General features: G+C 50.2%; 3 protein-coding genes across 3 annotated transcripts; all 3 read left to right on the top strand.

Moving 5' to 3' along the window:
* Nucleotides 1-2,224: 2,224 nt before the first annotated feature.
* Nucleotides 2,225-2,614, top strand: LRP88_04579 (uncharacterized protein; the record flags this gene model as incomplete). The annotated part of the gene is made up of 2 exons (XM_083241151.1): nucleotides 2,225-2,519; nucleotides 2,574-2,614. 2 exons carry the CDS (start codon nucleotides 2,225-2,227, stop codon nucleotides 2,612-2,614), a joined length of 336 nt encoding a protein of 111 aa, XP_083102299.1.
* Nucleotides 2,615-6,689: 4,075 nt separating this feature from the next.
* Nucleotides 6,690-7,434, top strand: LRP88_04578 (HIG1 domain-containing protein; the record flags this gene model as incomplete). Its single annotated transcript, XM_083241150.1, has 2 exons — nucleotides 6,690-7,323; nucleotides 7,373-7,434. 2 exons carry the CDS (start codon nucleotides 6,690-6,692, stop codon nucleotides 7,432-7,434), a joined length of 696 nt encoding a protein of 231 aa, XP_083102298.1.
* Nucleotides 7,435-11,661: 4,227 nt separating this feature from the next.
* On the top strand, nucleotides 11,662-12,838 carry LRP88_04577 (uncharacterized protein; the record flags this gene model as incomplete). Its single annotated transcript, XM_083241149.1, has 5 exons — nucleotides 11,662-11,676; nucleotides 11,729-11,833; nucleotides 11,883-12,265; nucleotides 12,325-12,389; nucleotides 12,447-12,838. 5 exons carry the CDS (start codon nucleotides 11,662-11,664, stop codon nucleotides 12,836-12,838), a joined length of 960 nt encoding a protein of 319 aa, XP_083102297.1.
* Nucleotides 12,839-15,113: the final 2,275 nt, after the last annotated feature.

Genomic DNA, 15,113 nt, shown 5'->3' with positions numbered 1-15,113 from the left:
AGCTGAATGCCTCCGAATCAAGGCCTGCTGTGAGATCGCGTTTTTAAACCAGTGGACATGTCACCCTTTGTCCACTTTTTGAGCCTCCCTTTCGGCCCCTCTGAGGCATTTTTGCCCCGTTCAAGACGGTTCTACTCAATGGGAGACCATGGGCGATCATCTTCAGCCCATGTACAAGTACGCGTCAACATCTCTGGCTTCCCGGGCAAGCTTTTCCGCAGAGTGATAAGTGATCCTTGGTGAACAGGAGTGGCGTGTTGCTTCTGCTTCGAGGTCTCGATGGGGGAGACACTTTTGGGGAAGTTCCGGGGCTGTTATCAAGCCGCCAAAGCACTTCTTTACGTAAATGTTGCCATTGAACTTGGTCATCCACCATTGGCCTTGAATCAGTTCGTCGCGCCTCCACAACGTTACCCGCCGCCTTGTGGAACCTGAATCCTTCGGTCCAGGGCATGTCTTGTCGTCCTGTAACTTAGCAAGTCCAGGATCATTAACAAACAAGACTTTTCACTCATCCATCATCTCGTGGCCTGTTTGGCCATGTTGTCAATTTCGAACTCCCTGTTGTGTCGTTGCCGGGCTCGAGCCGAGTTCAATGAGCGATTTGCAGATCCTCTTCAATTCCTGTCTGGCAACTGGCAATGCCGACTTAGATGAAACGGGTGGGTCAGCCCTGGTGCAGGTGGAATCCTACTCGAGCGGATACAGCCGAGGAAGTCAACGCAGGCGGAGAGAAAGGTTGTCACGTTGTCTGTGCTGAGAGGGGGAGTGGTGGATCGGCTAACTACATCAAGGAGAGTAAATCAGAAGAGTTGTGAAGGAGCGGCATCCTAGCAAAGAGCAATACATAACGTAGCTACCCATTAGAGTATAGGTGGAAACGGAATGGCCAAGCATTTTCAAGACCAGCGGGCCGGGCCGGCGACCAAGGGGCCTGGTCCCCTGGACCTAATCCCCTGGGCGAACATCTGTGTAGGTGTAAGTGCCTATTAATTTTAGACGATTCCAGCATATTATGACCATTATATCATACGACTCCACCGTGTATGCGTGACCAAGCCCTCTCCGGGTGCATGGCCGAGGTAGGATAACATTATTGCCCCCATCACATCAGACGAACCAGTGATCATCTGGACCCAGTGGCGCGTAGGACTTTTGAGTCGGAAGCCAGTCCTTCAACAACATCAGAGGATGCCCTTCGAACTGAAGCATACTTCCCCTGGGAGGAATGCCTTTGATGGGAAACTAGAACAACTCCAAGTCATAAAACAGACTTCTAGGGATGCCATCTGGGGCTGGATGTTCCACTTGACCTGTTACAGAGTCTGATCCATGCAGAGCTTCTTACTCTGGGGTGATGCTCCACGCGCGCCCCAGACCCCAGTCAATCTCGGCAGCGGGGGCCGAAGGATCGCTTAGATCCCCAAAGGGTTCCATCTGCGCGCTTAACATGAGTGTACAAGGGGCTCGGAGATGCGAGCATGGGATGGTCTTGGCCCCAGTCAGCTGACTTGGCGATGCCATTGAGTTCTAGATCACATATTCAACTGTCTGTTGGTTCGATGGGGACTTTTGAAATGCTACGATGGGACAGGGAGTCCTGGTTAAGAAGCATAAAAACTACTCGAAACAGCTAGCCAATATATTAGTTTGCATGTTATACGAAGCGACGTATCGGATGCGGCGCAGCGTCGCGGGCCCTTGCCAGTCGGTTAGGCGGTCCTATGAGCTGAAGCGTATTATGCCCAAAATGTAGGTCCTGCGGTAATAGTTGCAGGTGTAGAATGAGCGCTTCGGACCGTCGCCGCAAAACATCTAGACGCCGATGAAGCGACACAAACGCTCGGTCGGTGAAAGTGAAATTTTGCGCTCCTATAGGATGATGAACTTTATTTTCATTAGTGGATTTACTTCATTCTAGAAGGCAGACTTGTGGCACAGTTAGCTGTAGAGGTCGAGACCCATCAACAAGTCCGAAACCCATGCTCAGTTGCCTAAGAGCTCTTCGGATCAGACTTGCCGAATGTGAAGATCACGTAGATGGACATCATGAGTTTTCGAGTCTTATGATATAACGAGAATATCCAAGTTTGACGGAGAAGAGAAGTATAAGAGGCTGATGAGCTGCCGCCATCTCTATCGGCTTTTCATCCCTCATCACCAGCACCAGCACAACATCAACAACCAAACAAACACAAAACCACCAACCCCTCCAAAAAAAAAAATGAAGGTCGCCTACTTCCTCTCTTTCCTCGCCCTCGCCTTCGCCGCCCCCGCGGCCGAGGAGGCCAGCCTCGCCGACTTTGAGGGTGTCGTCGACACCGCCGACCCCATCATCCAGGGCGCCTGGAACGCCGGTGTCTCTTACACTGAGGGCAGCACTGCTGTCGAGGCCCGGGATGAGTCCACCCTCCAGGCTCGTGCTTGCAAGGACCCCAAGGGTTTCAGTCTGTGCATCGCCGTTTGCAACACGGGATGCGCTGTCGGATGCCGCTGTGGCAGCTGCTTCGCCATTTGCCGTAAGTCTTTCTCTCCTACGCTTGACAGATACAGGTTTACTAACTGAGTCTTAGCCCAACAGTGCAACCAGGGCAAGTGGAAGGGCTGCTGGTAGATGTTCTCCGTGTGATTTTGAGTCGCGAGCTTCTCCAGGGGAAAAGTTCAAAAGCACGCGTCTTGAATTCAATGAGATTTACAGGGAAGGTCTTTGTATGAAGCACATGGCTGTCAGTACCGTTGGCAGAGCACTTTATAGAGACTCATAATGAATATAACGATCTGGTCGACTACCTGTTAACTGGAACATCGAGGCCGTAATCACACACTCATGTAATAAGCATATAATTTGTAGCTAAGCCTTGCCAGAAGTCTTAGTTTCTCTTCTGAATACCTAAGGACTGGGGTATCCATGCGATGATAGCGACCCAAGTATGATAAACAGGGGGTATCGCCTGGCTAAGATCTAGTTAAATAACGAGGGGCTTTCTTTGCCCTGATGGTATACTTTGCCATGTCCATGGGCAAACCACCATTCAAGCACGCCTGTCCAGGGCAAAGATAACCACTCACGAGACCCCTTGTCAAGAGTGCTGTCGAGCCAGACCCTAGTTGCATGGTGCCATACAGAGCGGTCCATTTTGAAGGCGAGATGAAGTCTGCTCTGGGGTCGCACCAGAAGAGTTTCACCAAGATAATCCAGTCTGTTTTCACCGACACATGCCCGCTCCCCATTTGCATACTGGAAAATCAGACCGCTAATATTCGAATGGGTTGCCAACTTGACCTGGCAGGGTGTGACCTCTACTACCTCCACGAGAGACGCAGCAGAGTAGCAGTAGTCAAGAATGCCGTGTGTTTGTGGATATGACATCGGTGCAGGCATCGACATGGTAGCACTCGGATTGCCCATCTCCTTGGCACTCAGCAGGTGGACCCCCAGACGTGAGTGGCTGAAGAAGAGGCCGCTCGGTGTTTCTGGAATAGCAAATAGCTGCGTCCAAGCCGGGTGAATACGCCCATTTTGCAGAAACAGACGGGGTGATATGGGAAGACCGACAGCGGTCTGTCTTGCCTTGTTTGTCCTCAACTTTCCACCTGTCAGCGAGACTACGCGTGGCAAGTAGACGGCCGAATCTTTCCAATAGACCCATGTGGCTGTGAATCTTACCACGACGGCCCCAAATCTCTGAGATGCGTTCCCCAGAGCTCATTGGTAGGTGTATCCAGACAGCACGGGGATACGATGCCGATAGGTTTTTGTAAAATGCAAAATTCTCACCGGCCCTGTGTGCGTGTAGCATCATCAGTATCTTGTCCCAGCACGTAGAGTATCCTATCACATCGGGATCGTTGAGGGCTAGAGGAAGCATCCGAAACGTGTTTATTTTTGGGGCATGATCGGGAGAAAACGTCAAGAAATGAAGGTCTCGTAACTCGGGTAGAGTCATCGGTTGACGCCATAACTTGGTGGAGACAGCCGGTGTCGAAATGGCATGGTGAAGCTTCAGACCCTTTCCGCTATGTTAACGAATATAGATATGGGGTCGTGCGCTTGGGATGAAGGACTCTCGTCGGATCTCATCTTGACTCTGCCTAAAGTGAGAGGGACGGCCCGCCACCAGAATCTGGCGGGCTGTAGATATCTCAACGGCTTGGTTCGATAAGTACGAAACGTACTGGACACCTTCTATGTGGGCATACTAGGCCCAGATCTCCAAAGATATATCGACGTCACTGTCCCGGCTGCAGCGCTCATGCCACGCCTGCTGAGCTGCAGCTGTAGCACATTCGCGAATAAGGTGCTGTGCAATATGAAGGAGAAGTTCTGTTGGTACAGGCAAGTGCATCTTGCTCATTCCATCAGCGAGGAGAGCAATAGTCCATCTCCGGCGCCTGTACTCTTCAGAAGCATCCGGTTCGAACGAGTATTCCGTGGCGTGCAAAAAGGCGCCAGAGGGCAGCGAAGTCAGTTCAAGACGCCCAGCGTGATAGCCAAGGACTCGGCCACTGTCGTGCTGTTTACACCAGCTACAACTGGGGTTGCACGGTCGGAGGTGGACCTTGAGGTCCTTGTCCGTGCAGCCTAAGCCAAAGGGGAATTCACTAAATAATCGGCCATCCAGGTCTGCACGTCAGGTCAGTCTGTAGGCTGTTGCGCAATCGTGGGCAAGCCTACCGGCGATAACTTTGTCTTCCGGCTGAAAGAGAAACCGACAAATTCGGCACCTGATGGAGATGCAGTACAACATGAAATTTCCCGCCATTTGGTCTGGTTGAAGTCAGGATCAAGATCCTCAACGGTGCACCCCTAGGAGCATGTCAGCCTAAGTTGCCAACGCTAGGTCTCCAACATACCATGACGGCCTCTATATTTAGCTATTCCACTTGCAACGCCTGCTACCTCCGAGCGATCAAGACATACGTCGCTAGGTGTTTCGTTGCTTGCCAGTCGTGAAAAGTCAGCCTTTTCTCAGAAGTCAACTTGGGAGTCTCAGTACGAGTCGTTGATGCTTGGCTTGCCTCGCTGTGGCCTGTTGGCTGGCTTCGTTTCGTTCGATGCAGTGCTGGATAGACGTATGTCAAGCAGACGAGGTTGATTGATGCCTGGCCGAGGAAATCACAGAAAACAGGGGACGGCGCATGTGGCAGTGTGGCGGTGTGCTGGGCCAAGCCACAGTTATCGAGGTAACTTAACCCAAGTTTTGGAACCCACGAAACGTGGTGCTACATTCCTAGGCGCCCGTGTACCTATGTAGCAGCTAGCGGGCTGGATACCGTATCTGTTCTAAGTTCTCGGAAACTTCTAATCAGCAGGAGGCTTGGTTCTCGGGAAGCGAGACGACTTTGTAAAATATGCCACTTTACAGCAACCACTTTATAAAGGACCCACTTTTGAAGCATTGTGTGGGCTAAGCATTTACATGCCACGCTCAAGTGAAATTGACAAACTGACAAGAGAAAGAATACCGTTGCTTCGCCTCAAATTATTTAGATAACTCAGGAGCATCAAAACACCACCAGACCCAGAAAGCATTATCAGGAATGGAAGAGGCGACGCGACACAGGGGATGATAGTAAAGGTTTAGGGTAGGCATTGACACCATGTCGGATGTAGTGTCAGTGGACCGATACTCATTTTTAGGCTTGGGATGGGTGGTAGCAGGGAAGATACAAGGTTGACAAGTACAAAATATAGAGCACCTAGGCTTTGATGTCTTTAACTTTCCTTGAAACAGCTTGGGGTACTCTGGCATTTAAGTCGAAGCCAAGACAGTATCCTTCTCGGATCTCTCGTCGCAAAGGATTCCTTTATGACGACAGATCCGAGGTTGAATAAGCAGGCTCTGATGAGGTGTAATAAGCCCAGTTCGAGTAAAACCGAATGCAAAGATTCTGAGTCAACTTGAATGGACATGGCTGCATGGCTTGGGGGTGGAAGCGTGGCAATCTGACCAATCAAACCAACCAATCGCGTCGGAAATGGCAATCACAAGCAATGAAAACTTTGACGAATACACATGAGATGAATAAGCTTTCGAAAATTACCAATAAATCAGGCGACAAGTTCGATCCCGCGGTTGCGGCCCTCTCCGCGGCGATAACCCTTGCCGCTTATGCCGCACCCGCCCCCGATGCCGCACATGCCGCCGCAAAGACGCCGCAATCGCCGCATTCCGAGCGCCGAAGGTAAAGGATTTTGCGGCATCGTTCGGTCAAGCCCGTGTATCAGTCATTTCGCAGACGGACGAGAGGAATGATGACGGTGGAGAGAAGAGGAATGTTAAGAAGTAGAAATAAAAAATAAAATGGATTGAAATGTGCGCGTTGAATGACACATATAACGCCGGTAGGTAGACCTTCATTCTGCAACCACTCAGACTTCAAACACACACCCTCACAACCATCGTACGATTTGAACGGTTAGAATAAGCTGCCAAACGCCTTAACTAGCCCGTGAACCGCGCCTTACGTACACTGTATACAGCACGATTTTTTCCCGGTTCCAGTTTTCGCCTCTTCAGTCATCTCGCCTCATATTAAAACGTCTTGCCCTCTACCCGCGTTTTTCTCGACAATTCATCATTACACGCCAAGATACCCTACCATAACATCCACTCAACCAATTCCACACCTTTTTTCATTCCATTCTTTGTCCCCACTTCAAGTCAACTACACAACAAACCATCATCATGAAGATTCTCACCAAGGAAGAGGAGGAAGCCCACTACGCCGAGGTCCTCAAGGGCGGTGTGATTGGTGGTGTATTTGGCGCGACCCTTGGTCTCGCTGGTGTTTACTTCGGTTCCAAGCGCTACGCGACTGTTCGCGGTCTTACCCTCCCCTTCAAGTCCTTCCTCGTCACATCCACTAGCACATTCGGCGCCATCGTCAACGCTGAACGATGGAGCATTGCCCACCAAAAAGCCCAAGACCCAAGATACAGTTACAGGGACGAGGCTACTCGCGCCACGGATTTGATTCGACAAAATCAGACTGCCTATGAGCGATTCATGGAGTACGGTCGGGAAAAGAGATACACCATTGTTTTTGCATCATGGTTGGCTTCAATGGGTGTTGCATTTGCCATTGTGGGCCGATCACCCATGAACACGGCCAACAAGGTTGTGCAAGCTCGTGTCTACGCACAAGGCCTCACACTCGCCGTGTTGATCATCTCAGCCATGTTTGAGATGAATGATCTCAAGGAGGGCAACAGCCGATTCCAGACCATCTGGGTTGTTGATCCCAATGATCCCGAGCACAAGAAGCTCATTGAGAAGAAGGTGCACAAGGAGGAGTACGAGGGTCAGGACCTCTGGAAGGGTAAGTTTTCTCTATATCATACCAAGAACAGACAATTGACCTTTTCTAGATATGGTTGCCGCCGAGGAAGCTCGATTGGCTGCTAAGAAGGCTGCTGAGCACGCCTCTTAAACGCACCTGATGTCCTGCATAAACTCGCATGGTATGTCGACTTACCAAGGCGTTCGGAATTCCATTGAATCGACTGTTCTAGCTTTTAATCTTTTATGTACACTACCGCATGGAAAAAAGCTCTTTTTGTACAGATGGCATAGACTAGGTGTTGAGAGAAATCTACAACTATCAAATTCACAACATGAACCGGGCATGTGATGGACTAAGAAAAGTTCTAAATGTTGTCTAGCGATGAGCTGTAAGAGCCTGAGGGTCCAAAGAGGCTGATATTGCTCTCGACCGTGTACTAGACGGTAGGATAGTAGTATACTGGTTAACCGGGGACCGACCTGCAGGATCAACCAACAAGGACCCTCATTTCATTAATTATAACCTATTATGCAACTACAAAAGCTTCATTCCATTGATGCCTAACATAGCCATTATGCATAGCCTTCTTTGCTGAGGAGATAAAAATATCACTCGCCCCCTCATTCTCGATGAGAATGACTCCTCCCGCCCGAGTTGCTTATTGAACCCTTTTATCAGCTCCCATCTAACTATTGTACCTGCCACATCCTTTCTGGACATTGTAAAGCTTGAAAGGCTTTTTCCGTCACTGAGTAACAACAGATGCGCGATGAAAGATTTCGGCGGTAACGAGATTACATACACTGACGTGTCCGGTGAAGCAGCTCAACGGAAGGCCGTGTCAAACTTATGCTCTGACTGCCGGGGTATACTCCAAAGGGTTTTGGATCTGAGAGATGGAGAACCCAAGTGGCCTGAATGGAAGTTCGGTCGAGGCGACAGCGAGCAAGACGACTCGGATCAAAGCGACAAGGTAGCAATGAGGATTCTTCCCGATGTCAGCACCCTCGAAAACGGGGGAAGATACGAAGATTCGCTAGTTTTCCTTGAGCTGCCCGAGCGCAATCCCATGCCGCACAAGTCAGTCCGCACAGAACTATGTGCATCCTCTCTGCGGGGTTGTCTCATGTGCACCTGGCTGCTTCAATCGTTGAACTCTCGATCAAGGCTCTCTAACCATGGTCTAGCTGAAGAGTGGCTGAAGCGCCCAGCTACGATAGAACTCGACTCGTGGGAGAGCCACCTCAGTAACCGGTGCATTAACCATTACCGCCTGACCCTCAGATGCCCCGCACCGCCTCCGTCTACTGAACCTCTCCAGGCGGGCGAACTGATGACTTTCGATGTTCACGGGAAACTGGTCCGACCTTCGGCAGCGCAGCCACGGCCGTATGAGTCTCTGAGAGGTGATGTGCTCGCATCTCTTCTCATTGATGTGATGCCTTCATCTCCTTTATCCCAGAGTCAATTGACTACTCTGATGGACCTGGAACAGGAAACACCCTCTTCGGCAACTTGGAAGCTGTTTGGAATCTGGCTACGCACTTGTGAGGAGGACCATCCTGAACATAGAAGAGACGCAGCCAACCGATCACAGCAAGCCCCGGCACGCTTCATCAACATTCAGTCCGCAGATCGGATACTACTGGTCGAAACGAGCATGCTTACCGGTGAGAAACAGACTCGTCGGTTCAAATATGCTACCCTTTCTCATTGCTGGGCCAATACTCACGAGCCGCAACTGAACAAAAGTAAGGCAATGACTCTGAGGCAAGGACTTTCCCTCCAAGAACTTCCTAGACTATACTACGACGCTGTCATCCTCGCTCGTCATTTATAGATTCCCTATATCTGGATTGACTCGCTGTGCATTATTCAGGACTCATTGGATGACTGGCGTCGCGAGTCAGCAAAGATGGGATTTATCTACGAGGGCTCATATTTGTGCATTGCCGCGTCGGCAGCTATCAACAACAGTGCTGGCTTCCTCCACAAGCACAGCGCAGACTGACAGCAACCCTTGGTCCACGGCAATCTCGTCGTATCTGCGGACATTGACATGGCAGAAACAAACATGAACATGTCACAGCCAAAATGGTGCAACAGAATGCGCACGCTCTCCGAATGGGCTGTGGATATGGCGCCTTTGAACCAGCGCGCATGGGTCCTTCAAGAGCGTCTATTCGCTCCGCGGATCCTCCACTGCACTGACGATGAGTTCGTCTGGGGGTGTCCGAGAGGGATGAGGTCGGAAAGCCACCCCGTGTTGACCTGCGGGGGGAGTATGGTGAAAGATGTGTGGAGGGATATTCAACAGGCTCCTCCAGACTTGAGGCAGCCTTCACCCCTTTTGGATCGCAGGCTACCGTGTCTTGACAGGTGGAGCCAGGCCGTTGGTTTCTTCACTTCACTCGGCATAACCTTCCCGCAAGATTGACTACCCGCCGTGTCTGCTGTTGCAAAGCAATTACAGCCAGTGCTGGGAAACTACGCAGCAGGCTTATGGGAGAACTTCATACCTAGTCAGCTCCTTTGGCGCCATGCCTGTATCATCGAGTGTAAGAAAAAGCACGGCTTTCGGTAGAACCATAGCCCATCCTGGTCATGGTCATCATTGAACTGCGAGGCAGTACTGCCGAAATACATGGACGAGAAGATTGACAACTTCCCCTGTGCTGAGATTTGACCTTTCGACAACCCGGTAGATCTCGACGCGGCCACGCATGTCAAGATCCTGAAGGCCAATGTCAACCTCAGCGGACACGACGTGACTGGGGCAGTCGAAGGTGGGCGCATCGATCTCACCGGGCCACTATTCCCCATGTACAGAAGTGCAGGATTTGGTTATTCACCGGGTATGGAGGCCCCGCTTAAGCCTGACGAGAATTGGGGAATCAATTGGGACTGGGATGATATTAGCAAGCATGAATATGAGCAAGATACATCCTTGCTTGAAGACGAGGTCGTGGATTCAAGCACACCGCTGTCGTTGTCTGGCACGACTCCAAGAGATATTAGAACCCAGCTGCTGATAACTTCTCTAGCTAGGCCGCCAACCGTCTCGAGTCTGGAGAACCACCTCCGCAACCATCAAAGGCTACTGGCAATCTACTCGCCGGAATTGACCAATATGTGCTACATCCCAGTTCTTTCAACGAGCACGCCTATCCGGGGCGGAGGAAATGGGTTCGTCTGTGGCCTCATTCTTGAGTTTGCAGGGGGTACTGTCGGTGTTTATCGACGAGTTGGCTACTTTAAATGCTCTAGGGAAACGTTCGACAAGCATACGAAAAGGAAGCCTGACGCGACGGCCCCACTGACAAATTAATGGCCCTCACGACTAAACTACAGCCCGGGGGAAGGATTTACAATAGCTATTGTATAGAGACGTGTCGCATATCACCGCTAGGTTCGTGCGGCTGGATATAAGACGTGGCTCATACTTTGGGGTCTTAGGTTACGGTGTTTTACGGTGTCGGGTTTTGATGCCGTCATGTATTAATAACTGTGTCTTTTGCTGTTGTGGCTGATGACTTCTTGTCATCATTGCTGGGCCATCAACAACTGGAAGCCATTTATTGAAGCCTTCTAGGCAAGGCTCAATGTTATATGACATGTCGTCGCACAAGGAACGTGCGACGTGGACAACCGTGTTTACGTCGAAACGAGGTCCCGACGAATCAGTGCAGCGACAGGTATCAGTCTGCATCGTGCCGATATGTGGTTGCTCTTCGCGAGCCGTTGGAGGCAGTGCCTAGCTTTCATGCTTGATGGTTCGGATCGGCCCACACCAGGCGGATGAGACGTCGTTGGGATGACAAAGCAAGAGTTTGAGAGTCACGGCCGGCTTAACCGGGACAGGAGGTGGACCACGGTAGGTTAGATCCCCGTTGTGGCCCTGAGAGCCACGAGGTACCAAGACACCGGCCCCTCCATCGTCCCACGCGGAATGGGCTCGAAGCTGTGCGGAAATTAACAGAGAACAGTGCTCTTAGCTTAGCGCTTAGACCTCCTGGAGGCGCTTTATAGTTTGGTCGCCACTAAGCGAATCCTCACCCGTGGGAAGTTGTGGCGAAAGCCATCCCGTGTCCATCGCCAACTCGAGTCATGCTAGTGGAGATATTATTAGTGAAGTTTGCCCGGCTTGGAATTGTATTTAGGGGCACTTTATGCTCATCGATTCGACTCCCGTGAAATGAGATTACATCGACATACATGGTTGCATATTGCTGAAGAGTCATGACTATTGAAAATCGCGGGCCACAGCTCACGGCAGTCTGTGCAACTTTTATCACCACGACTGTCATTGCTGTTGCGTTGAGATGCTATGTGAGGCTACGGATCGTCCGGAACTTCGGGCTCGACGATTGGGTCATGGTCGGAGCTCTTGTAAGTATTTCTTTCTGCTGTCTTTAGATCCTTCTAATCTTTTATTCGCCAGGTCTCGTTTCTTATTCTGATTGTATTCACCCTTCTTGGCGTCCGCTACGGCACCGGGCGCCACTACTGGGATCTTAAAGACAGCGATATCATGTTGGCAATGAAAGTAAGACGACTCCAGTATGCAGTAGCGACTGGGAATTGACAGAACTCAGTTTTGGTGGCACTGCTATCTGTGGTACTGCATCACCATGATTACCTGCAAAATCTCGATTGGCCTCTTTCTTCTCCGAATTGCTGTTCGCCGAGTTGATATCTACATCATCTATAGCGCCATGACAGTCACAGTGTTGACTTGTGTCGCATTCTTCTTCATCACACTATTCCAGTGCAACCCCATCTCCTTCTTTTGGACTCGACAACAACCCGGCTCCTGCATCAACGTGGACATAATCATCACGATTACCTATATATACAGCTCGTTCACCGTCCTCTGCGACTTCACGTTTGCGTTGCTGCCAATCGCCATGATCTTAAAGTTGAACATGAACAGGCGAAGCAAGATCGCCCTCATTCCCATTATGCTTATGGCATGCGTGTGCGTACCCTCTTCCCCTACTTGGAGCCTGGCGACATCGCTCACCCGCCTCTTTATAGCGCGAGCGCCGCCGTCGTTGTTCGCTTCGGCTACGTTAAGGACTTCAAGAATCCGGACTTTCTTTGTACGTACTCAAATTACAATGGCACGTCGAGGAATCACTTTGTTAATATGTCTCTAGACGCGACACTGGACATTGCAATCTGGTCGACGGTTGAAGGAGGACTCGGCATCACAGCTGGAAGTCTGGCTACGCTCCGTCCCCTTTTCCGCATCATCGGCCCCAAGTTTGGGCTCTCGACGAGAGGACCCTCGATTCTACAGGACTCGGATCGACATGAACCAAGAGGGTTTATGGGAGACTCAGAAGGCACCAGAGGCAGAAAGAAAGACGGCGATCTCTTCAGCTTGACAGCTTTCAAGGGACGGAATGAGTCAGGCAAAGCCATGGTGTGCGAGACTGGCAACGAAGGGGCCCAAGACATATCAATGGGGAAATATAATTCCTCATGGGTCAAGCAGGAGAAGACTCAATCAAATGAGAGTGAGGAAGAACTCGTGGTAATTAGTTAACGGGGGAGATCTGGAGTTGGTGTACGTATTTACAATTGATCAGGGATATCAGACGACGCATTGGGTGTAATGGTAATGTCTCGGTAAATTCGGCATTCGAGACGCAAGGCACGTTAACATCCTTGCACCCTGCTGAGCCTGTATTCATCAAGGTTGGCCAACCGGGACCTTGGCGTCTGAGTCGCCTTCCTTGGAGATCCGACTTTTCTAATCACGGACTACTTTTGCACCGGCATGTCCCGGGAGCCCCTGACGCACGTGGTTTGGCCGCCGAAGGCTTGGTTTCGGGCTTGCTCATGTCAGGTGCTCTCGGACCTCACACTAGCCCGTGCAGGTTCCGCCCAGATCGATCGCATCTTCGCTAAAGAGGTCGCTTACAGAAGTTTTGTCCTAGCCTCTAAGCCACACAAACAGGCTATTTAAGCCAAGCGACATCGGCACTTGTGTCGGGAGTCTTTCTTTGAGCCCCTATCTTCTGAGGACACGCCTCCCTCGCTAAGCGTCACTGGATTCCCTTCAGTGCTCTAGTGACCCTCTGTCATCGAGGAACATCGGATACATCGCACCCGACACGTGATTATCGACTATTCTAGAATTAAATATTTTATATAAAATACTAGATAGAAAAAAGATCTTTTTATATAGATTATATAGACTATTAAGAGATATATATGACTTCTAAATTTAACATATAACGTACATGATAAGCATGCGTCGCAGGCAAGTATGCGTCGCACTATACTGTATAGGCAAAAATAGCAAAACCTTGAATTTCTAAAACTAGGTATAAAATATTGTTGGATAGCGTACGGCATATTCGATCAGAATAATATGAAATAACACGATGTGGAGCCAAAAGTAATGATGTTATTGCTTGATCTTCCTCCCGGCCCCTCTCGAGAGAAGAGGGGGTTTTCTAGTCATCTGACTAAGGCTAGGATATCTGTGTACCAGGTGTCAAATGTGACAGCCTGCAACATGCCTTGAAGGGTGTCATGTGATGACACTAGGCTCAATTGGGAAGTCGCAGAAATGCGCCTTCCCCTTTGCGAGGCTTCGCCGAGAAACACACAGAGAACAACAATATATAATACATCGTTACATTTGACACCTAACTCTCTAGTTTTAGCCTATGAAAGCTTAAGTTAAATTTTAAAGAATTTTTTTAATATATTCTTTTAAGGTAAAAATACAAGTGCGACGCATACTTGCCTGCGACACATGCTTATCATGTACGTTATAGCATAAGATAATAGGCATAGTAATATATTAGGGAAAAGTTTATATAGTATCTAGCAATGAGCTGTAAGAGCTTGAGGATCCAAAGAGGCTGACCTTGTCCTCGATCGTGTACCAGACGGCAGAACAGCAGCTTGCGGCATCGTCGGAGAGTGTGTCACGCTCAAGCTTGACCAAGCACTACTGACAAAGCTACTGGCTCTCGAACGCGTGGGGCTATACTCCCCTAGCTGCCGGCCACGTTCACTATCGCCCCTGGAGAGGTTATCATTTCGATACTCTTCGCCTGGTACCAATATCCTATCGGGACTAGTCGGATCACTGACTGGCTCAGTGAAGTAACGCCAGGATGGAGCGCCAATAGCCTCGCCTACCGTATAGAGTATATCCTGGACCTTTTGCCTGTACAGATTTGCTGATGAAACACGGGTAGTGCGATGCTGCCCGGGCTTTGAAATGATCCCTTCATGATTAGGGGGATGAAGATGGTTCGCTAACAGCATATACAGGGAGGCGAGCATTGCTAGGCTGGTGCCTACTACAGGAGCCCATTGGCCTCCACGAACACGACGCATGTGAGCATATGAACTATGAAGAGGGGTTGGGGGAGGCATACTTACCGACATTGGCCATCGGCTCGGTCTGGTACTGGACCTGAGAACTGAAGAAGTTGATCTCGCCAACGATCAGGATTGCAAGCCCAACGCCCCCGAAAACAGGAGCCGCGAGGATCCTGAGAAAGTATCCAATCTTTTTATCCAACCAATTGCCCGTTCGTTCGGGGGGACACGCTGTGGAGTTCCTCCTCCAGTTGGTCTCTACCACCTTGCCCCACATCGTTACAAGACATAGCACAGCATGAATGCAACAAGCTACTGCGAGGAGGGTAGCGGCACCAAACGTGAGCGTGTTGGGCGCGGGGATCACGTATATGTTGTTCGCCGAGCCGCCTCTCATGGGTGAAGAGGGTCCTTCTTGAACTGAACAGATCAGACCACAGTTGTTTCCTTCAGCGTATGGGAAACTGGAGAGGTCC

Source organism: Fusarium phalaenopsidis, assembly GCF_050370095.1.
Source record: "Fusarium phalaenopsidis strain FUZ10S chromosome Unknown contig_32292, whole genome shotgun sequence".
Lineage (NCBI taxonomy): Eukaryota > Fungi > Ascomycota > Sordariomycetes > Hypocreales > Nectriaceae > Fusarium > Fusarium phalaenopsidis.
Note: the sequence above shows the minus strand (reverse complement) of the source record. Positions and strands in the feature narration are given on the sequence as shown.